The following is a 22233-nucleotide window of genomic DNA, read 5'->3' on the forward strand; positions in this document are numbered from 1 at the left end:
CCAAACTCTAAAAGCGCATCAGGCAATCGTTGTTCAACAACGCCCAAGGATCCAACCAGGGATGCACTCTAGTTCATAGAATTTTTTTCCACCATAACCATCATTAATAAAATGAACTAAACAATCAGGTAGAATAGCATTTTAGTTCAAAAAAAGTTCGTTTTGGGTCGAACCAGTAGCAGGGAACTCGTAAACCATCATGGCTTGCAGGAATGCAGGATGAAAATCCCATCAGATTCTTCAAGTGCAGACATATACAGTCTGCTCACTTTCAAAAATCTACTGACATCGTTTCTTTAACTGAGCTTCCCACATCCACATGCCTGAAAACACTTGCACACAGTTGCGTTACTATACAGCTCATGGTTTTTTTTTTCCCGCGGGACTCTGATCCAAATACGGAGTCTACAAAAAACTGTCCCCTAAGAAAACCAGGTTTCTTTTTACATGACGTTAGCTCTCTCATGATGTTGTCTTGGTTGAGGACCTTCCTGATGGCATCGGTTTTGCGCTATCACTTGTCTAGTGTCTATGAATCCAATGTTAGTGGATGTCCACACACAAATGCACTTATGTACACCTGTTTTCTTCCTCTTCTCTTGCCAACCACCATCTAGCAGTTAAAGTCACTTTTTTCTCCGTTCTTGTTCTTCAAGCTGATTCCTAAGACCTTTCAATGCGTGTACTACTTTTGGGTTCAGCTTGTGCTGCAGAAGTTTTCCTTGCAACGACGTTGACCTGTCAATTTTAAATTCAAATAGGTTGGATCAGAACATTTAGCAAATAAATTGGATCCAGAACGAAATTTGGTGCCATCATTTTTGCAGCTTGGCAAGTGGATATGTAAAGTTATTTCCTCTTTGATGCCTAAATCAAGTTTTTAGAAAGAAAATGATGCACCGCATTACTGTAAAAGGTGTAACTTGAACCTGGTTTCCTTCAGTTCTATATCAAGTTCCTTCTCTGATTCTTTTAACTGCAAAATCATAAGAAAATACTTTGCTGTTATACAATGATTCTTTGAGACTTTAATATCCATTAAATGCAAAATAATAGAAACTAACCTCTTTGACCAATCTTTTCGAGCTCCAAATAAGAGCACCCTACAAAATATACAATAAGAACTACATTATAATCATCAGGAATAAAACATGTGAATATGTGGCAAAACAATTAATAAAAGTAACAACTAATATCCTCTATTTCCTTATTTCCTCTCATTTTCTATTTATTTTCAAGGCTATCATTGGTTTTGGAATATAACAATCAGTCCTCATGTTTTCCAGATAAAGAACTAGTGAAAATTTCTGGTGGTTAAATACTGAAATGTGCAGAATGCATTTCGTGACACTTTCTGTCAGAAATGTGGCAGAACGTCAAAACTAAAGTACAAAACTAAACATACAAAACTAGTGCATAAATGTCTGATGGCCGGTAGCGATAAATAGAAGCAGATTGTCCTGGAAACGAAGAAAACACACTTCTCCATGTGCTAATTGTTGCTCCAATGCATCAGATGTCACAACCCAGACTTTGGGGCAGCCATCTGCCACCAAGGCTTCGACCTACATTGGAGGAAGAACCAGCAAAAGAAATCAGTGAGCGGTATTACATGCTGCGTACTTCATTTGTATTAATCTGATATGAATGCGTCTCAAGTCCATTTGCTTCCAAAATTACATAATCATGTCCAGAGTAAAAACTTAGTGCTCGTAGTGTTGAACTAATACAACCACAAAAAATGCTTCTTGACAATATGGCAACAATTTGCATTACTTTAGGTCAGCAAAAAACCAATATTAATTGTACTTCTTTTGCTGACCCTTTTCTGAAGAATCCTTAAACACACAAACAGTTGGTTATGATACAGCTAGCATGAAGACTACAACTAGAACATCTCTGCATGCTGAAACTGACTCAAATAATTTGCAATATTTTTTACTTTCAGTCATGCACGCTTCATATATTAGAGCCTTTTTTGCATGAGTTTTGCACTGATGAGTAGTGTCATAAATCTATGCTAGGAACTCTAGGGTATCCTTCTGATGAAGAACTTCAAAATGTACCTCCTTCTCTATCCAAGAATCAGCAGATAAGTCAGTGGAATATACAACATCAACCCTGTTCAATGAGGCAAAATCTGCGTGTTAGGTTTTCCCTAAGAACCACCTAGAGAAACCTGATGGAAACACTGAACTTCCATTTATTTAATCAGACAGATCAGCTTCAATGGCATCAACATCTAATGGAAGAAAAAGGTCAATTTACAATAGCATCTTACCCTTTATATGTTTCCTTATGTGTAGAAAGCCCGGACATGGCAGCATCAAATACGACTACAACTTTTACCTCTGCAAGTGTCGTTGTGACAAATGATATAAGATACCTCACGTAAAAGAATACCACATGGCTACTGAAGAAATTACATTGCTACGAAAATCAGTGGAAAATGGTATTGCAAGTGACAGGTAAAAAACAACCTGATAGAGTTATGCTACACATTTGGCTAGCTACATTCCATTCATTTATAAGTTGTAACTAGATTTTTCCACTATAAATCGTAGTAGACTAAGAACTAAGAAGTGCAACTATGTAAGAGCTTTCAACAGTTATTGCTTAAGTAGGCAGCACAGCTGAGACCTTTTTCTGAGAAAATCATAGTCGAGACATTATTTTAACAGGTTTGATCCTCTAGTGCAGACCTCTTACTGCACTGAAAGATACCAGCTCATCAATGAGCATTTGTCTTGCAATTTCTTGCCTGCCATTCATGAAATCCTTCTTAAGCTTTCCCCAATAGCCACATACATTGTAACCGTCCACAAGAATAACAGGTGAAGCAATTTCCAAACCCTGACTTGTGCTAGATTAAACGAAAACACAAAGTCAGCAACTCAGCATACTCAATTTGAATCAGTACTAAGAAAAAAGAGTAAGGTCTTGGATATGAAAGGAAAGACAAGCCTGACAAGTGAAGAGTGGAAGAAGGGTCCTCGTAGATGTCTGTGTCATCAGGAAGCACTTCTTTTATTACTTTCTTTTTGCGGTACCTAGTAGCAGGTTGAGGTCCACTTGTTTGCCTCCTTTCATAGTCCTGATAACAAAGGTTTAAGTAATTGTAACAAATGGAGTGCTTTAATCTGAAAATGACGCACTACATTACAGAGTAGGACTAAACATATTTGACTGCATATGAACTGCATGCATCTGATAATCTGATCCCATGTTGATCAGTAAATGCAAAAGTTAATCTTGCATGCCTTAGGTGCAGCATTGTGTTGCTTGACGCATTTATCATATGTTCTTCTGAAGATTTAATTATACTAGGCACAGCAAAACAAGAATTTAACCCCTAGAGACAGATAGGAAACGGTAATGCTGGAAAGCTGGTTTTAAATTGAATGCAGGAAAAGATTACCTTCCAAAATTTTAGAATCCTCAAGTTCTGCTTAACATTAGATGTAATCCTAGGAGGCCGCCACACCTGCAAATAAGAGAGCGCGTGAGAAACTCCGACCATATTTCCTGATCTGTTATCAATTAACATAGCAGATATTCCACCTCCGAAATTCAAGACAAAGAATTATAATGTCACGGTAATCTTAATATGCACTAGCTAAAGAACGAATATACTAATTCACATTTGTCTTATCACATTGACATTTCCTTAATAATAACAGAACAAAATGACATAGGTGGTAAGTTTTTTTTTTAGAAAAATAAATAACAGAAGTGGTTTCTCTATTCATGTTCCCTAACTTTCCCTTTCCCCAGGCAGAAAAAGGACCAACAACTAACCCGCAAAGCATCTGAATTTATGTAGCCCAGCAACCATTTGATTCTAGGCCACCTTTCCTGCCGCATTGTATATTCCCGGATGATTGCACTCATGATGCGCCAAATTCGATGGTACAGTACTTAGCATACGAGATCGTTTTTTCGAGCGAATACTAAACAAAAAAAAAAATCTGAACCAAGATAGCACGTGATGTCGTAACGAGCTGGAAGGGGATTGAGCTGACCTTGTTGGAGCCCGCGGAGCCGCCGCCTCTGGCGCCCTTGCCCTTGCCGTTGCCCTTGGCCATCACCACCACAGTGGCGGACGCGGAGTAGGCTGCCGAGCCCGCCATGTCGCTCGCCGGCCACCACCCTTCCTCTGTATCTGCCCCCGCCCGTGGTGCGAGCGCGACGAGTGGCGGAGACTGAACTGGCCCCCACGCGGAGTGAGTGAGAGGCGCGGGGGCGGGCGGGTGGCGCCGGCCGCTGCCATTGGAAGGAACGGGTGGCCGTCACTCGCATGCCGAAGACGTAACACCCAAAGCCCGCCTCTGCCTCAGCCAACCATGATATCGCGCGACGCCTTGATCGTCCGATGCCGATCGGACGGACCATGGAACCTCTCCTGCGCTGTTCTCGACCGTCTGGCCTCGATCGAAGGTGCGTGTGTTGACTTTTCCTCTGTGCATGATCGAAGCCGGCACGCCAGCTTCTCGTTGAAACCGTGTCCGTTGAACTTTTCTCTCCATCAATTTTTTTTCTCTCTCCTCAACTTTTTTCCCCGGATTACAAGGTAAAGTTGACGCACGTATATCACTATACGCTCACATCACACACATATATACACTTTTATCGTATGTTTTTATATAATATTATTAAAAACACTTATGTGTATAAATCATTAATACCAAAATTTGAATACTGCTGAATGGAAAAAGGGAAAAAATCACTTCACTCCCTCGAACTATACAATAATTTGGATAACCCTGAACTTTGAATCTTCCATTTTACTCATCCGAAGTTTTAATATCATATCACTTAACCCCTTAAGTGGTTTCACTAAATGGTTTCGATGACGTGAACGCTATGCCACCTTAGAGTTATTCGGATTATTAATATAGTTCAAGAGAGTAAAATAAACTTTGTTTATAGCATCAACTTCTATATATTTCCAATCGTACAACGCGCAAGAAAGTTTGTTGGGGGTCAAACTATACTTGAGTTTGGAGTTATAATGATAATAATGCCTGCTTGATTGGAAAGATTCCAAAATCATCTTCCAGCTCAGCATCGAGCGCTGGCGGATCATGTATCATTTGATAGGAATGTCTCCAAATTGTACCTTGATTATGGAATATTATCTCTTTTAGTGGGGTATGGCTAGATCCACACTGAAATTTGTCCATAGCTCCGTGTAAAAAGAGGCAGCCTTGTTCCCCTGTTGACCACCGAGGATGCTTCTAACAAATTTAGATGTTTAGCCGTTTTTATAGGACTTTAGCTAATAAGAAATATGTAAATATCATGGTAAACATGTTTTGCGATCACTTATCTTGCTATATCAATAAGTTCACTCTGTGACAATATAATAATCAAACATCACATACTAAGTAGGTGCGTCACCTTTCTAAAAAAAAGTTGTTTCACTTATCATTTTTGTCAGGATCATTATGTAGTGGAGCATCATGACGGAACCAATCTCATGGGAAGGCGAGTTTTAGTTCAGTATATAGAAATTTCACTAAGGTATAATCTAGATAGTAAAAGCTCATTATAAGATATTATTTTAATGTTAGTTCTAGACCGTTAAAGTTTAATCTAGGTGTGACCGAATTCTAGCTCCACTATTATACAACGTATTATATTATTTTAGTTGTTAATAAAATAAATTAACCTTTATAGCTTAGAATCCACACAACAAGTATTGATATTATACTTTAAACAGACAGCTGCCTAACCAGTCAACATAAAAAGGCAACTAGTGCTAAGAAGTAGGCATGAACAAGTATGGGTGGCCCCCCTCTAAAAAAAGTATGGGGTGGCCCAAAGGTGCACTTGTGGTGTAACCGTAACCATTTTCCCCGTGCGCACTCTGCAGTCTGCACGAATAATCAAGTGGCCCTCTCCCTCTCGTCTCCCCTTGCAAAGCAAAAACGATAGCCGCCAAAGCAAGAAGCCGTCGTGGCCCCGGCGGGAGGAGCCAGAAGACAAAACAACAGCGAGGCCGTGGGGAGGCGAAGTCTCCGAGGAAGCAGCAGCCGGTTAGGGCGCAACGAGACCGAAAGCGAGGAGGAGGAGGAGGAGAACAAGGGGATCAAGAAAGGCTTCCTTTCGGATCGATGGCGGGGCGGCGTGCGGCGGCGTGGGAGCAGGGCGGCGACGAGTACGACTACCTGTTCAAGGTGGTGCTGATCGGGGACTCGGGCGTCGGCAAGTCCAACCTCCTCTCCCGCTTCACCCGCAACACCTTCTCCCTCGACTCCAAGTCCACCATCGGCGTCGAGTTCGCCACCCGCACCATCCAGGTACGTACGGCCGCTGACCCATGCCTTGCCCGCCCCGCTCTTATCGTCGCCATGGTCGCCGCTGTATCCAGTCCCCCCTTCCGCCATCATAGTTTCTTGTGCTGCTCGAATCGTACGCCCGCATGCTATGCGCGTATCAGGGTCTTGACCTTGGTTATCTGCTCTGCTCGATGCCTCTGTAGCCTTCGCCCGTGGAGCCGGCGCCGCTGCTTTGCACTACTTTTCGTCAAAATTTCCTTGAATCCAAACGGGGCCTTGAAGCAGAATCGGTTTTTGCCGACTCTCTGTCTTTCTTGTTAGGTAGGTGTGTCAGTTCTTGTCCCGGCACATCTCGGCTTGTATGTGCAAAATTCGTTTGGGGGAAATCTGACCAATGCAAGCGTGGATTGGAGCTGAATTGGATCAATCAAAGTGCAACGGAATACCATCCGGATGCTTTTAATTTACGCTGTTCTTCCTGCTGTGCTCGGGGACACATTTCATTGACATGAATAGTATCATAATCAAAGTGACAATCTTTTCAGTGGCAAATCATCAATTTATTGGTTATGCGGTGGAAAGATGATCACCGTGTACAAGTGGCCAAATGTCACCGATCTATTTATTTTCTATTGATATTTTGATGCTGAACTTGTGTTATGTAACCTGTTTGGATGTCACCAAAGTACACTGTCAACCTGCCTGTACCACAACTTGCACAGGCTGAGATAATTTTATTTTCCATGGTTTTAAAAAAACATGTACCACATCTGCACTTTCCTGAAGCTGAAGTGGCAGTGTTCATATGCATCTTGTATTGGTGCCAACTGCCAAACGGTTGATGCCATCTCAAATTCTCAATCAGTACTGGTAGACCATTAGCAATTTCGTAAATTTTTCCATCAACATCGCATAGTCATATCGCTGCGTCTGCGTGATTTCAGGTGGAAAGCAAGACGATAAAAGCACAGATATGGGACACGGCCGGGCAAGAGCGGTACCGCGCGATCACGAGCGCCTACTACCGCGGCGCCGTGGGCGCGCTCCTGGTCTACGACGTCACCAAGGGCGCCACCTTCGAGAACGTGAAGCGGTGGCTCAAGGAGCTCCGCGACCACGCCGACGCCAACACCGTCGTCATGCTCATCGGCAACAAGACCGACCTCGGCCACCTCCGCTCCGTGGCGCAGGGGGACGCGGCCGCATTTGCGGAGCGGGAAGGCCTGTCTTTCGTCGAGACCTCGGCGCTCGACGCCACCAACGTCGACAGGGCGTTCCAGACCCTGCTCACGGAGATCTACCGCATCATCAGTAAGAAGGCGTTGGCGTCCGATAAGGCTGCGTCAGGTGCCGGCGCTGTCGGGGAGGGGCAGCCGATTCAGGTGGCGGGCGGCGTGACGACGAGATGCTGCGCCTTCTAGTGATCATCAACTTACTTTGGATTGCCTCAGGTGATCCCTGATCGATCCTATTTATTTGTCAAGATGTGCTGTTCCGCGACAGATCTAATGACTTACGTTCAGAAGGAGATCTGCGTAGAGTGACATGGTATGGCTGCTTTGATTATGAATTGCGCCATTTCTTGCGACCACTTTGATTATGAATTGCGCCATTTCTTGCGACCACAAGTGAGCAGAGTTTGGCATAAGCTGAGGTTCAGGTCTGTGCTGGCTCATCCAATGCGCGCAGGCGCAGCGCGGTGTCCCTGCATGACTGCAGTAGATCCGAGTAGGAGTAGAAGAAAAGAAATCTGGGCCGGAAACTTTTGGTCAAACGGCCCAGGAACACGAAAATAAGTGAGTACAACTACTAATATGAGATAATAAGGCAAGGGTTTTCGTGCAAACGTACATACACCAGCACGATCAGTCATGTGGGTCCACATGATTGCCATACATTCTTCACGCGATGTTTGTTTGAACTTCTGCTGCTGCTGGCTTCTACAAAGATAGCTTTTCATTCAAAAGTTAATACACAAAAACACCTTTTCTAGCTTTCTAAAAGCTGCAGCCCAAACAAACTTCAACCGTCTTGATTACCCCTCCCCGACATCGTCTTAATGCTCTTCTCCAGCGACGAGGAAAGGAGGACATGCTAAAACTTGAAGGTTTAGGGGTGTGACTTGTGTAAAACTCTTGTTTAAAAAATTTAGGTCCATGCCACTGCGTCAATTACCGTTTTGATATTTGTTATTGCTTTTTTATATTGAGGCCCATGCCACTAGCTTCAAAACTTGTTTCGTGAACTAGTGGCATCAGCTCCGATGTCGAAAAAGTAATGGTAAATATCGAAACAGTGATTGACACAGTGGTGTAAATCCAAACTTTTCTTCTTCATTGAGCGAATGGCACTATCAATGCCACTCTCTCATGCTCTTTTATCCATCCATTCCATCTCTCTCTCTCTCCAACTGCAACAGATGATGCGTCCTTCCACCACCGCAGCCTGAGGTAGGCAGGGCCACTTCGCCACAATCGCTTTTTCATGTTTTTTCGATCTAAGTTGAATCTTCCCATACATTTTTTTTTTGTTAAACTTCATCCTCAATTTTTTTAATAAAAGTTTTAGATTAAAATTTTTGGACAAAGCTTCGCATCGAAATTTTTAGCCAAAGTTTTCGACCAAAAATTTTTAGCCAAAGGTTTCAACCAAAAAATTTTAATCAAAGTTTTCGATCAAAATTCTGCAACAGATGTTTTAGTTCACCTTTGTCCAAAAATGTTTGAGATATTTTTTTAGTAAAAAACGAAAGGGAGGAGGGAGGGGGACCACTTTTTACCCGAATCAGAAAGTGTCGGGGGGGAAGGGGGATGTTGATTTCCGGCTGTTGGAATGGTGCATGAGCTTCCTTGCGCGCGCGCGGAAATTAGTGCCCCCCAATTTAATTCTGCAGCAACCCCCAATTTAGTATAATCTTTTATAATTTTCCTAAATGGCTGAAAAAATTCTAGAATAAATTAGACACTTCCGGATGGTGAAAACAAATCACGGATAAAACATTACCGACTAAGAATTCCCGCCAAGGATTTTGGTATACAAACAAATGAATAGCAAATGAACTAAATTGTCTGGCTCTTAAAAGTAGTACTCTAGAGAAAAGTTCGAGCATCTTCAGCAAACTTGGTAAATGGCTCGTCATCACCATGTTTGGTCAGAAATATGAAAGTAACATCTCTAAGAGAATCATCATTGGACGGATCATCCCTGTACACACGCCATCCCATTCTGCTCGCTCCGAAAAAGTAGATTACCTTCTCGGCTCACCATCTCGACCACATCACTACTACTCCGTTTCCCAACAATTACGCGGGGAGCCAAATGCCAATCCCGCGTGCCTGTAACCTGTTCGACAAATTTCCTAAGAGGGACAGGCTGAGACCTAGTCTCCGTTAAAATTGCCAGCCTCCGTGTTCAGCATTTGGTTTGCAATTCATTGCCATTCCATGATGCTCGTCAGGCATATCATTGCCACCATGGACCAGGGCTGCCGCCTTCGTTTTGCAATTCAGCACTTGGTTTGCAATTCGGAATTAAAATTAAGTTTTCTTGGATTGTGTCATTTTTTGAATCAAAATTATCGCCCACAGTTTGGTCCTGTATGTGAATTCATGCGTTTGCTATTTGGAATGCCGAGTAATTATCAGTTCTTCAGTTCCTAGCTGTGTCATTGTGTCATATGGAAAAAAGTTTGTCTTTTCAACCTGTTTCATTTTTTTGCCAATTACATCTTTATCATGGGATTTCATATTGTTGAAGTGGATAGACGATGGAAATATTTCGATGTACCTATAAGACATGGTAGTTGTCTTCAGTGTACCTTATCATAACCAAAAAAACATGGAATAAATGAAATTATCAATTAGTCATCTCTCTAACTCTTCAAATTCCAAGAGGAAAGAAAGATATAATTTAACTAACAATACCATCACCATATGTTAATTATTGTCAACTGACTCTTTTTTGAAATCACAAATCATAGAGAAATGGTAAAAACAAAAGCCTCTGTGTAGAATTAGCTGGTAGCTAGCAAGAGCAAAAGAAAAAAATGGATCATATATTTGAGTTAAAAACACACGCTTTCGTAAAGAGTGCTCAGAATTTTGAGTACAAATACTTGAAAGAATCAAACATCATGTAAAAGAAGCATCATCTTGTTTAGAAGTGATACTTCATATTCGGCAGAACAGATAAATTTCTAATGCTTTCTTGGGACATTGTTCATCCTTTGTTACTTCATCAAATGGAACATATTGAAAAGGGTACTACATAAGAAGAGAAGGAAGCATGAATATATTGCAATATGTATCAAGCTGAAGAAGAGGGTTGGGCTTGCATCAAAGAGCTTCAATTCACATCTCAGTAGTGCCAAAATCTGGTAGTGCTACAATTAGTTCTTGAGGCCATGCTTTCCAGTGAAATTGAAGCTAGTTATATGAGAAGTCAGGTAAGAGCGGCTGTTGTACAACTTAATTTGTTAAGAAATGACCTTGAGAAACTTCAACTCAAGAACAAAGATGCTGATGAATTATTAAGGGCACACATGTTTACTGAAGCAGAATTGGCTGATAGAAATGCTACACTTCAAGCAGCTGTTGATTCTCTTCAAATTGACCTTTGCAGTGCTATTCAAGAGAAGGAAGGAGTTGAGGAGCTTGTGAAACGAAATAAGGAAGCATCGACTCAAGATAGTAATAACAAGTCTCGGGATATAGCAGTATTAATCGATAACAGTGAGAGAGTATTGAAGTATCAAGATGGGATTTCACAACCTAGAGTCTTGGTGACAGATCTTGAAGAGTAGGTTGATGATATGAGCTCTACAAAAGATGAGATTGAAATTTTAAACATGATTCTTAGGTCAAAATTGGAGGAACAACACACTGTGATGCCATCGTTGCTCCGGAATCATGGTGACGAGTTGATAAATTTAAAAGAACAGAACAAGGACCTCACTCAAAAACTTGCTGAACAAAGTCTGAAGGGAGAAGAGTTCAAGAACCTGTTTTCCATTTGAGAGAGCTAAAAGGAAAGAGAAAGAGGGATCAATATTTGCCACACAAGATTCCCTAAGAATTGCCTTTATTAAGGAGCAGTATGAATCGAAGGTTCAAGAGCTGAAAGGTCAAGTATTTGTTTCTAAATATGAAATTTGAATTGATGAAGTAATATTGTTTTGTTCACTGTGACCATAAGTACAAAGTGAAAATAGAAAACGCAAGGAAGTATATCCCAAGACTAATGCATAGTCACAATCGCTGAAAAGATTTGAAGAAAGCACAAGTTTTTTTTGAGGTGTTTATTCTCCTGTTGTTGCATAGCTATACATCGATGAGGAAATCAATAGAACAACTATATGGGCGGATCGAGATTCGAATAGAGCTGCAACAATTGACGAAAGAGGAAGGGAGGGATTGTGCTCACCGCTTATACAGCCGAGGACGGCCATGGCGACGCCCCCGTAGCAGAAGAGGGGTAGATGCGAGACACCGCATCCAAGAGGGCGACGGTGGAGCTCCCAACACAATTGGTGTCAGGATTGACGCATCTCGATTTCGTACTATGATATCGGCGGCCGGGTTTGGGCTCGCCGGTCGGAGATGAGAGAGAAAAGGGGTAGCGCGGAGGAGGAGTGGCCTCACCGAAGGTCGCTGTAATATCCTGAGTTGAACATGTTTATTTAGTTACCAATTTAGCTCCAAATTAAAAAATTTTAGAATTAATTAATATAATTAAAGTTAAGAAGATAAGCCTATCGATGTATGTATATACCTTCATGCACGTTAAAAGTGCTAAGTTCAATAAGTGTTCTAAATAGCACAAGAGTCAATTCCAAAGTAATCTTTACATTAGGATGGTTTATATGCTTTGGTTGAGATTTTTATGGTTTTTTGTGTGGTGGTTTGAATTAGGATGTCTCTCAAATTCAAAACCTACTTTTAAATTCGGTTCAGCTCAAATCTAATCTGAATTCAAATTCTTGGATTCAAATCATCTCCAAAAGGTCTCGAGATCCAAGGATCAGATATTTTAAATGAAGTTGATATACATTCAAAATCAAATCCAAATTCAAATGCCTCAATTAAAATTTAAATCTTATTCTTATCCCAATTATTCTTTTTCCTCTTCTCAGGCCGAATTCCAATTCTTCTCACTTTCTCGGCCCATCGAGCTGGCCCACTCCTTCTCCCCTTCCCCCCTTCTCCCGCGCTGTTGGCCCGTTCACTCGCGCGCGCCAACACTCGGCCCACGCCACCGCGCTGCCGGCCCAGCTGCACGCTCACGCGCGCGCCAACGCTCACCCGCGCATCGCCCTCGCTGGCCGTCCACGTGTCACCCATCCACCGGCTCACTCCCTCTCCCTCTCCTTCCTTCCCCCTTCCAGCGCGACGATGACTTCACCGGCCATTGTCCCTCTGGGAAATATCCCGCGCGCGCGTCGACCAGCCTCCGCTTTCTCGCTCTCTCTCTCTTTCGCGCTCTCTCTCTCCTCCCATGCTCTGCACGCACGACTTCCGCAACCTGCCCATTCTTGGCCAGCGCATAATTCTCAGGCATCTTCTCCTAAGGCAGAGCAATCATGTTTCAGTTCAGAATTCTCATGACTCCCATGCGTGCTTCAGTAAATGCTCGTCTCAATTTTCAAGCATCTACAAGTTAACCCAAATACATGAAGTTTATTATCTCACTGAAGAAAAAATACAGTACATGCACCAAATCTTAATAGAAACAACTGGGAATAAAGGAAGCATAGACTACTAAGAATGTATCAGGTGGCAGCTAAAGACTCAAGGTTCGTTGGCATGTTGAATTTCATCAATTACTTATCTTTAATTTTGCAATAACTTCAGCAGTTCTATTTACAAATTTTCATTTGTTAGTTTCTCGCATACTCCTCATACTCAGTTGTGAGTAACATTCAAGAGGACACGGTAAATGTTGCCAAAAAAAAAAAACCTTATGGCCTGTGTGCTCACCTGCTTAAATGCACCAAATTTCGGTGCATCCAACAAGCAGTTCTATAGCATGATGCTGCTTTAAGAAAGGAGCTCAGTACTCTTATGCTATCAAGAGGCTAAATTAACGGAACAGATCCAGTACGACGAAGATGCAAACTCGCTATAATGCTTCAGCTTGTGGACAATTAAATGATCTGACGGGGCAGCTAAAGCACAAGCACACTAAATCCACCTAGCAGGAAACAGAAAAGCAGTAGCTATTTGATCTTGCGCAAGCACAAATGGCTTAAACCTGTGGGACCGGAGGTATGGAGCCCAATGCAATGAACGCTGGAAAGGTGGATGATCCAAATGAACACCTAACCTTGAGAAGACGAACCCTCCCACCAAAGCTCCCAAACCACCGTGGCAAGCTCTAGCCTTGTGCCCGTGTCCACCATGCCTCTGGTCAAACCTGACAGCACCGTAGATTTTTTATCGGGCCTGCCATGCAATGGAGGGAGGTGCGCTTAAGCTTCAAGGTCTGCAGAGAATGTTACCCTTGCGCCGCCAGCATGGTTTAGTACCACCGTGCATCGCCTGATGACAGCGAGAGCGGAGGTGTCCAAAATTCCAAAATGTGCCTCTAACCTCAGCTCAGTAAACCCTTCATGTGCAATTTGGCTCATAGATATGGATAATTTTTTTTAAAAATTAACTCATCATGCCTCCAAATCTCAGCTCAATGAGCCTTTGCCATGCAATTTCACACATCAAATTGGACAAAATAGTAAGGGAAAAAAATTGGAGATCTAAGAGTGAGCCGTGGATCAGGAGGGAGCGGAAGGGGAGGAGGCGGCGTGGCTCAGGGGAAAGGAGACGGGGGCAGCGGTTAGACCATCTGCTTTCCTTCGCGAGTCCCTCCGAAGAGAGAGTTAAACTGTTAGAAATGAGAGAAAATAAAAAAAATGAAAAAAATCAGGAAGGAAACAAAATGAAGAGAATATGATTAGAAATAGTCTTATAATATCGATGCTTATTTTTTAGGAACCGAAGCAAAACACGGACCACGGGGAGGGCGAAAACGTGGAGAGACAGATGAAACTTACACTTTATAATAGTAGAGAAGAGATAGAGACTACCACTCAGTTTGTCCACACCACAATCATGAACACCCACATGTCACAATCCATCTACATACATCCTGTAGAATGAATATTCTGGCAACACATGAACAAACTATCTTCGATGCAAAAGGCAATCTTGGGGCATCCATCTCCCCAGTTGGTAAACAACTCCGAGACTCAACGCTCAGTCGCTCAAACAACTTGCGCACATTTTCGCAAACATAACGTACAACTTGTTCCACCCCCTTGAATCGCTGTTACCACGAATGCCAAAGTTTCATGGACACATTTTCCATGCGAGATTCATCACATTGTCGTCAATGTATGGGCGCAAATCCCACATAAGGCAGTATCCCTCGAGCTGCGATGATGGTGTTTTAAGAGATAATGCACTGACAATCTTTTCCTGCAGGGAAAACCGGAAAAAGTAGTCTCCGTTAATCAAAAGGCCTAAAGAAACAGAATTGGGATGCCGTAAAATGCGATCGAAAGCAAATGAACATCCTGACACATGGGATGCTGCAAAACGCAATCTACCTGCATCATATAGTCAAGCTTCAACATGTTACAAACAATGATCATCACTGTAACGAACGATACATCTCTGTCCAATTGATCTGCACTTTTATCCTCCTCCTGCAATGTAGAAGTACCGTGTTCCCAGTTTCCATTTAACTTATCGTTGCAAACAGCAAGTTTTTCTTTGTTGAACAGGACACCAATAGTAACAGAGTAGCAAAAGCATTGTGGGAACCGAGACTTTACCTCCATGAAGCAAGTTTCATTGTTCAGCTTGTTACCAATGGAAGGACTGTCCGAAGTTTCCAATTGATCTGCACTTTTGTCCTCCTCCTGCAATGTAGAAATACCATGTTACCTGGTTTCCATTTCACTTCATCATTAAAAGAAGTAAGTTTTTCTTTGTTGAACAGGACACCAATAGTTACAGAGTAGCAAAAACATTATGGGAGACTTCTACCTCCATGAAGCAAGTTTCATTGTTCAGCTTGTTATCAATGGAAGGATTGTCCAAAGTTTCCAGAGCACTTAAACTGGCCGTTTGTGTAACGCCATGGACATCCTTGACTAGACATTCGAGCTCTTCAAGCAGTGTCTTAACTTTGAGAAAATAAAAGAACAGCAGGCCAATTAGAATTAGAAGTTTCACAAACTTGATAAAAAGGCAATATTATTAACCGATAGCTCTAGTTTAAAAAATATGAACTGAAGAGAACATTAAAGTGGAATTGATGCACCATTCTTATCTTTGGCCAAATGTTTTCCTCTGTCTACTAATGGAAAGGTAGGCAGTACTTCTGCCAATTCTTGAAATATATGTCTTTGGTCAAATGTAGGCCAAACAGCCATGTACACTACTACATGAGTACATGACCAAACAAGATACAGAACTACATAAGGACTATCAACTAACTGGTGATCATTAAGTTGGTCTTTGAAAAAGGATCTCTTGGCAAAACAGATATGATTACTCTATGCTATCATGACTGCATTGTTAAGAATAACAATTCAGAATTACTATTGTCAATTTTGACTTTACTATTCAATACGCATGGCAAAGGTTGAATAGAGAAGTCAAAATTGACAGTCATTCAATAACAGAGGTAGTATATCAATCTGCGATTATGTGTCCAAAATGAGAATATATCCCTTTGAATCACAAGCAATGTTCGCCGCACCAATATGAATATATCTGGACACTAAGCAGTTAGTAGATTTTGCACAAGAATTGCAGTGAGGTCACGCTTTACATTAATTAAATGCTTGTGCATAGTGAATATAATAAAGATTAACAAACTCATATAAGATAAAGAGCGACCAAATACCTTCGTTTATATGATCTTTAAGTCCATCTTCACACGAACGTACTGGTACAAGAAACAGAAAAAATCAATATTAAACTGATTAAAAGTTATGGAGTTGTCTATTAAAAGTGAGCAATTAAGTTCTTTAAAGCTTATGCTTCATTAATGAAAGCAAAGAATCAAAGCAGTACATATAATCTGCTTAGAATCACAATATCGGATAAAATTCTATAGCCAGAACCTCACCTAGTCACAACTATACTACTACATGAGTTCACAAAATTATGTACAGCGTGAGTTCTGATAAGCAAATCATATCAATCAATAGCATGCGAGAATAAGAACGACTATTCATTCTTAAAGCTAGACAACTCACACTGATTTATGTTTGAAATGTTCTGGCAGTGAAGCCTGCAGCCAGCTTCAAGGTAGGACCGCATTCTGCCAGTGCAGTTAGATTTAAGTATCGCACTCATGACATCCGACCCGGCAGGAATTTGTGGCCTTCGAAAATTCTCTGAAACAAGGTGGTTCAGCGCCCTCGATAAATCACAATTCACAAGTATGGAAAAAATACAGTACAAGTATCAGAATAATGTTTCTGAGTAAAGGCACTACACAGTGGATCATATAAGCTGAACCTTCAGTTGTGCACACAAAAGGGGAGGGGGGACATGTCAGAATTGCTAACCTAGCTCCTGATGGAATCTGACAAGCAATCGCTTCCCAGATTCAGCTAGCTCCTCGAACCGAGCCACCCTGTGTCACAGATGGAAGGATCAGCACAGCGCAGGTCAATGGGAATTTCAGACGAAAAAGATACGAATTCAGATCGCAGAAGAAGGATGAAATACTTGGTCATGAACTCCAGGAATACGCCGTGGCAAGTTCGTTCCTCCTCACCTGCCACGGCGGGCGGCGGCGGCGGCTCCTCGAGCATAGCTGGAACCTCTCCCGCCTGCGAACTTCAACTACCACGGAGCTCGGCGGCGACGGCGAGCCGAGTCCAGTAGCCCTCCCCGTCCCGTTAGGCGGGCCGCATTTAGTGGGCCGGATCGACACTTAATGGGCCCAAATGTAGTATTCTCGGCCTAGACGGGCCAGGGCTTTTAATCCACGACGGAGAACGGCCGGCGAGGAGCCACGTGTCCCCAACCGCGGCCTCACTCTACTGTCTACTCCCTCGCCTTCCTCTCTCTCCTCGTCGTCTTCCAACGGTTCGGCGTTCGCCTGGGGGAGCGCACGAGAGCCCGGGCCGCGCCCCATTTTCGCTCACCGCTCTGACTCCGAGATGGCGGCCTCAGCATTAACCTCCCGCGCTGCCTCTGCCGCGACAGCCGCCGTCTTTCCAAGTCGCTCGCTGCCGGGCCGTGGCCGCCGACGAACGCTCCACCGACCCCTCCTTCCCCGAGGGCCAGAACCGCGCGCTCTCCGGGTACGCACCAACTGATCATTCAAATTTCCGAATGTTTATCACTTCGTCATCGCCTCATCGATGTTGTTGGATTCTGATGGATCAGGGCGGTGGAGAGGCCGGCGGCGGACGTCGTCGTGATCGGCAGCGGGCTGTGCTGCGCGGGGCTCCTGGCGAGGTACGGCCAGGACGTGCTGGTGCTCGAGAGCCATGACCGCCCGGGAGGCGCCGCACATTCGTTTGATATCAAGGGGTTCAACTTCAACTCGGGGCCGTCCTTGTTCTCGGGGTTCCAGTCCAGAGGCCCCCAGGCAAATCCACTCGCTCAGGTGAGCCCACGCGCTACTTGATTGTGCATACTACACAACACAACTACACAAGCATAGCTTTTTGGCATTTTGGAAGTTGGATGGACTGACAATGTTGATTACGGTGAGAGCTTGAAGTTGTTCTGATTTTCTACTGGCTCAGGTCCTTGATGCGCTAGGCAAATCAGTACCTTGTGCGTCTTATGACTCTTGGATGGTTTATGTACCTGAAGGCCAGTTCCTCTTGCGGATCGGGCCAACTGATTTTCTCAAGGTAAGCTATCTTAATTAGGCTACTTGGTATATACCGTTCCCTTAACTTTTAGCATGTGCATTTCTTAATTTTCAGCAAGTTGTTTCAGTAACCATTCATATGTTTGATTATTCTCTAGTTAGTAATAATTGGGTATCCCTCGTAAAAGAAGTATTTTGGATATTGTTTTCTTATGATGACAAAGTGAAGCAACCAAATAAGAGTTGTTTCCTTAGAGTCCTTCATACTCCACATACAAATAATCCTAAATGTTTAGCATATCATCTAGTCATATGATAATCAGATATGGTGCAATTTGTGATCATTTTCGTGATACTGCACAAAGAGGTCCTTGGTTGATACCCTGCGATTTTGTAAGCTCCACTGTGCACACCTAGCTGTTGTGATCAAAGGAGGGCCAGTGATGCAGGGAAATGAAACCTTGAAAATGGGGGATGGATTGCTGGCTACCATGGCAGTGAATTGCTGCCGTGGTAGTTGCCTAAGATTTTTTGGAGTGATCAGCATGGATCATTACATCTAGCAATGCTCTGTCACATTTATCAATTTTTGTTGTTAGCATTTTTGTTTGTGTTGGATTGCTCTCACTCTTGACTGGATCCTGACTTCTAATTCCTGCAGGACCTTGAGACATTTGTTGGCATCGACGCTGTCCAGGAGTGGAAAAAGTTTCTTGTGAGTTTTCTTTATCTGGTAGTTAGTTTCTTTGGTAAAGGCTTTTCTAGTTGTAGATTAACTCTTTGAATTGCTGAACAATGCATGGGTAATGCACTAGGTGTTGTCTTTCCTGTGCGTTTGTACTCGCATACACTTTAAAATCATGCAATGTTTATATTTTAAGGTACTCTTATATTTCCTTAAAACACATGCTAATGCCATACTGAAAACAATCTCAGGATGCAGTTATTCTTCTGTCTGCAGCTGCAATGGCTTTGCCTCCACTTTCCATTCGAGGTGATTTGGGCGTTCTCTCCACAGCTGCTGGTAGATATGCTCCTTCTCTGTTGAAATCATTCATACAAATGGGACCCCAAGGAGCTCTGGGTGCCACAAAACTTCTACGGCCATTCTCAGAGATTGTTGATTCGCTAGAGCTGAAAAATCCCTTTGTTCGTAACTGGATCGATCTCCTGTGCTTTCTACTTGCTGGAGTAAAATCTGATGGCACTCTGTCTGCAGAAATGGTAATCTAAGCTCCAACGGGTTAAATTTCCTCTTTAGTGCTTCCCCAAACTTTAGCTCATGATGAAAACTGCGCATAATCAAAACGGTAACATGTGATATGCAGAAAATGATGTGTGTGAGCAAATTCAGTATTCATCGCTTGTGCCCTGAAACTAGCTTGACACACCCTAATTACTACGTACAATGAAAGAGCTATGCATCTGAAGTTTTCTGAATCGTCATTAATCCAGATCTGATAGACCACCAAATGCATGAACATGAACTGTATTAAAACAAGTTTGTGTTGTGTTTTTTTTTAAGAAAAAAGTTTTGTGTTGTGTGAATCAAATAGATGTAATAATTTTGTTGCACAATCTGTGTGAATATTTTTTGTTGGTTCATCTTGGGTGGTGAGGACCGATGGAGCATGATAAGACTACTCATGAAAATGGGAGTATTGTTGATGTTGGCAAGGATATACTCTTACTGGCTTTTCATATCATTGGCGCATCTATCTAAACCTGCGACAATCTTAGAGTTTATGTACCAGGTGCCATATTTCAGGACCTACAATAAGCTACTCCCATCTGCCCCTAAACCAAGCAATGCAATGACCATGGTAGTGATTATATTTGTACTGGGACTGAATTATGTAGGGTGGCAGCATACTTTTCCAGTGATGAATGGCATTTACTGTTATAAGAAATCATGAGATGGCTATTGCTGTTTGTTTGCTCCATATCATTCATCTTTACATCTACATATTGGTGATCCATCTGCCATGCCCATTTAAAATTAGTTGGATAATTTAAAATATAAAAATATGAAGTGTTCTGTTCATCATTTGGTCTAACTACATCCTCAGGTTTATATGTTTGCAGAATGGTATAAACCAGGATGCTTGCTTGAGTACCCTCTGGGTGGAAGTGGAACAATAATAGATGCCCTTGTGCGTGGTATTTAAAAATTCAATGGCAGACTTGCTCTTCGTTTCATGTTGAAAATATCTTAATTGAGAATGGTCGAGCGGTTGGTGTCAAGCTACAAAGTGGACAAGTAAGCTCCAGAGGACATTTTATTTCAAAACCAAAGAAAAAAGAAAAATAAATAAGAACTTGTTGGAAAATGAGTGGTATGTCATGGCCATAAAGCTAATAACAACAACGATGAGTAAGACTCTGATTCAGATGTCATGTAGCTATCATGGACAATTATTTTGTCTTGTGTGATGTTTTGTAATATATTGTTCTTTATAGATGCTAAATGGCCTTTAATCAGAAGGTACAATCCACAACATCAAAAGACAGTTTCTATGTGAAAAGCAAATTAAGTGTTTATCCTCAGTACTGCATATCATATTTAGTCTAGGCCATGCTCCATCGCTTTCAAGTAGTGGCAGACCATAGAAATGATGTAGGCCAAGATGGCAAAAAATTGCCTCTTTGTTGTCTTATGCATCTATTTTTTAGTGGCATGATTGTGTCACATGTCAATCTAGGTCAGTAGATAAACTTTTTTCCCTGTATTGATTTCCATCATGCTACCTATGGTTTGAAGAAAGATGCAGCTGTTGAAATCTTGTCGGGAATTATATGTCCTCTTGCAGGTTGTACGTGCAAAGAAAGCGGCTGTTAGTAATGCATCTATATGGGATACTTTGGATCTGCTACCACCAGATGTCCCAAAATCATACAAAGATAAAGTGAAAGCAACTCCATAATGTGATTCGTTTATGCATCTCCACCTGGGTTTTGATGCAGAGGTTCGTTCTTGTATGCTTCATCTGAAGTGAAATCTATTCACAAAGATCTGTGTTTCCACATTGGTGTTACATTTCTTACTGTAATTGACAACATTACTGAAACATAATGCTAGAGAGGACCTTGGGATCCATCACATTGTGGTTAATGATTGGAACAAAGGAGTCGATGGTGAACAGAATGTTGTGTTGATGTCAGTTCCTAGTGTTCTTGGTAAGAGCCTGGCACCACCCGGAAAGCACAGCCTTCATGCATACACACCAGGAGCAGAACTTTTCAGTTTGTGGGAGGGACTGGATCGGAAAAGCGCAGATTATCGAAGGCTGAAGGAAGAACGTTCTGAGGTACATCATAGTGAGAACTGCTATGCTATAGTTACAATTTTGATCCCTTCAAGCTATCAGTACCTATCAGTTGATGCATTTCATGCCATTTCCCAAGTTTAGATATGTCTTGAAGTTCCACGTGTCCACCCTCATCGGTCCAGTTCTTTTAGCGCATGTGCTCATTTGCATTGTCTAAGCAAGATCTGATAATGACAGTGAATTAATCAAAAGAGAGAAGTGCTCGAAAGCTGAGCACAGAAGTCATCAAAATGACTCAAGTTTTTCAAAATAAGACCTCCATCAACTGCCTGTAAAATGTAACTTTGACTGACATTCTAATGCAAACTTTTCAGGTGATGTGGAAAGCTGTGGAGCTTGCTCTTGGCCCAAGATTTAGCAGAGAAAAGTGCGACGTGAAGTTGGTCGGGACACCATTAACGCACAAGAGGTTTCTCCGAAGAAATAGAGGAACGTATGGTCCAGCCATAAAAGCTGGAGAAGCCACTTTCCCTGGGCATGCAACACCAATCCCCCAGCTGTTCTGCTGTGGTGACTCAACTTTTCCAGGAATCGGAGTACCGGCGGTCGCGGCGAGCGGCGCAATCGTCGCCAACACTCTTGTCTCGGTGTCGCAACATTCAGAGCTTGACGCCGTTGGAATTTAAACCGCAGATATGTGTCCTGGTAAACATCGACTTTGTGTTCATAGTACCATTGCATTATACATTTTTTTTTTTTTTTTGCTACTGAAACTACATCAAATACTTTGTGCTGGAGCTTTTCACAGGCATCACGATGCAGAGTCCAGCTGCAAGCCTGCA

The 22233-nt window shown here is 42.4% G+C and overlaps 3 protein-coding genes and 1 pseudogene across 5 annotated transcripts; 2 read left to right on the plus strand and 2 right to left on the minus strand.

The window, feature by feature from the left end:
- Positions 1-216: 216 nt before the first annotated feature.
- Positions 217-4276, minus strand: LOC133915034 (uncharacterized). 2 transcript variants are annotated; one of them, XM_062358034.1, is made up of 10 exons: positions 4023-4270; positions 3419-3484; positions 2970-3094; positions 2703-2863; positions 2282-2351; positions 2067-2121; positions 1482-1565; positions 1065-1103; positions 930-976; positions 217-738 (listed from the first exon to the last, which is right to left on the minus strand). In XM_062358034.1, exons 1-10 carry the CDS (start codon positions 4128-4130, stop codon positions 627-629), a joined length of 867 nt encoding a protein of 288 aa, XP_062214018.1. In that variant the 5' UTR covers positions 4131-4270; the 3' UTR covers positions 217-626. The 2 variants fall into 2 exon arrangements, 1 of the variants encoding a protein (XP_062214018.1); XR_009909285.1 differs by having other exon boundaries at positions 721-738; positions 1406-1565; positions 4023-4276.
- Positions 4277-5907: 1631 nt separating this feature from the next.
- LOC133915035 (ras-related protein RABA2a-like) lies at positions 5908-7873 on the plus strand. Its single transcript, XM_062358035.1, has 2 exons — positions 5908-6302; positions 7226-7873. The coding sequence occupies exons 1-2, from the start codon at positions 6117-6119 to the stop codon at positions 7700-7702; spliced, it is 663 nt and encodes a 220-aa protein (XP_062214019.1). The 5' UTR covers positions 5908-6116; the 3' UTR covers positions 7703-7873.
- A 6436-nt stretch (positions 7874-14309) lies between these two features.
- Positions 14310-17212, minus strand: LOC133915038 (uncharacterized). Of its 2 annotated transcripts, none has more exons than XM_062358038.1 (8): positions 17021-17212; positions 16858-16925; positions 16543-16683; positions 16188-16229; positions 15323-15462; positions 15109-15192; positions 14881-14979; positions 14310-14749 (listed from the first exon to the last, which is right to left on the minus strand). In XM_062358038.1, exons 1-8 carry the CDS (start codon positions 17104-17106, stop codon positions 14621-14623), a joined length of 789 nt encoding a protein of 262 aa, XP_062214022.1. In that variant the 5' UTR covers positions 17107-17212; the 3' UTR covers positions 14310-14620. The 2 variants fall into 2 exon arrangements, with proteins under 2 accessions (XP_062214022.1, XP_062214021.1); XM_062358037.1 differs by having other exon boundaries at positions 15109-15195; positions 17021-17210.
- Positions 17213-17479: 267 nt separating this feature from the next.
- Positions 17480-21262, plus strand: LOC133913983 (prolycopene isomerase, chloroplastic-like; annotated as a pseudogene).
- Positions 21263-22233: the final 971 nt, after the last annotated feature.

Source organism: Phragmites australis, chromosome 4, assembly GCF_958298935.1.
Source record: "Phragmites australis chromosome 4, lpPhrAust1.1, whole genome shotgun sequence".
Lineage (NCBI taxonomy): Eukaryota > Viridiplantae > Streptophyta > Magnoliopsida > Poales > Poaceae > Phragmites > Phragmites australis.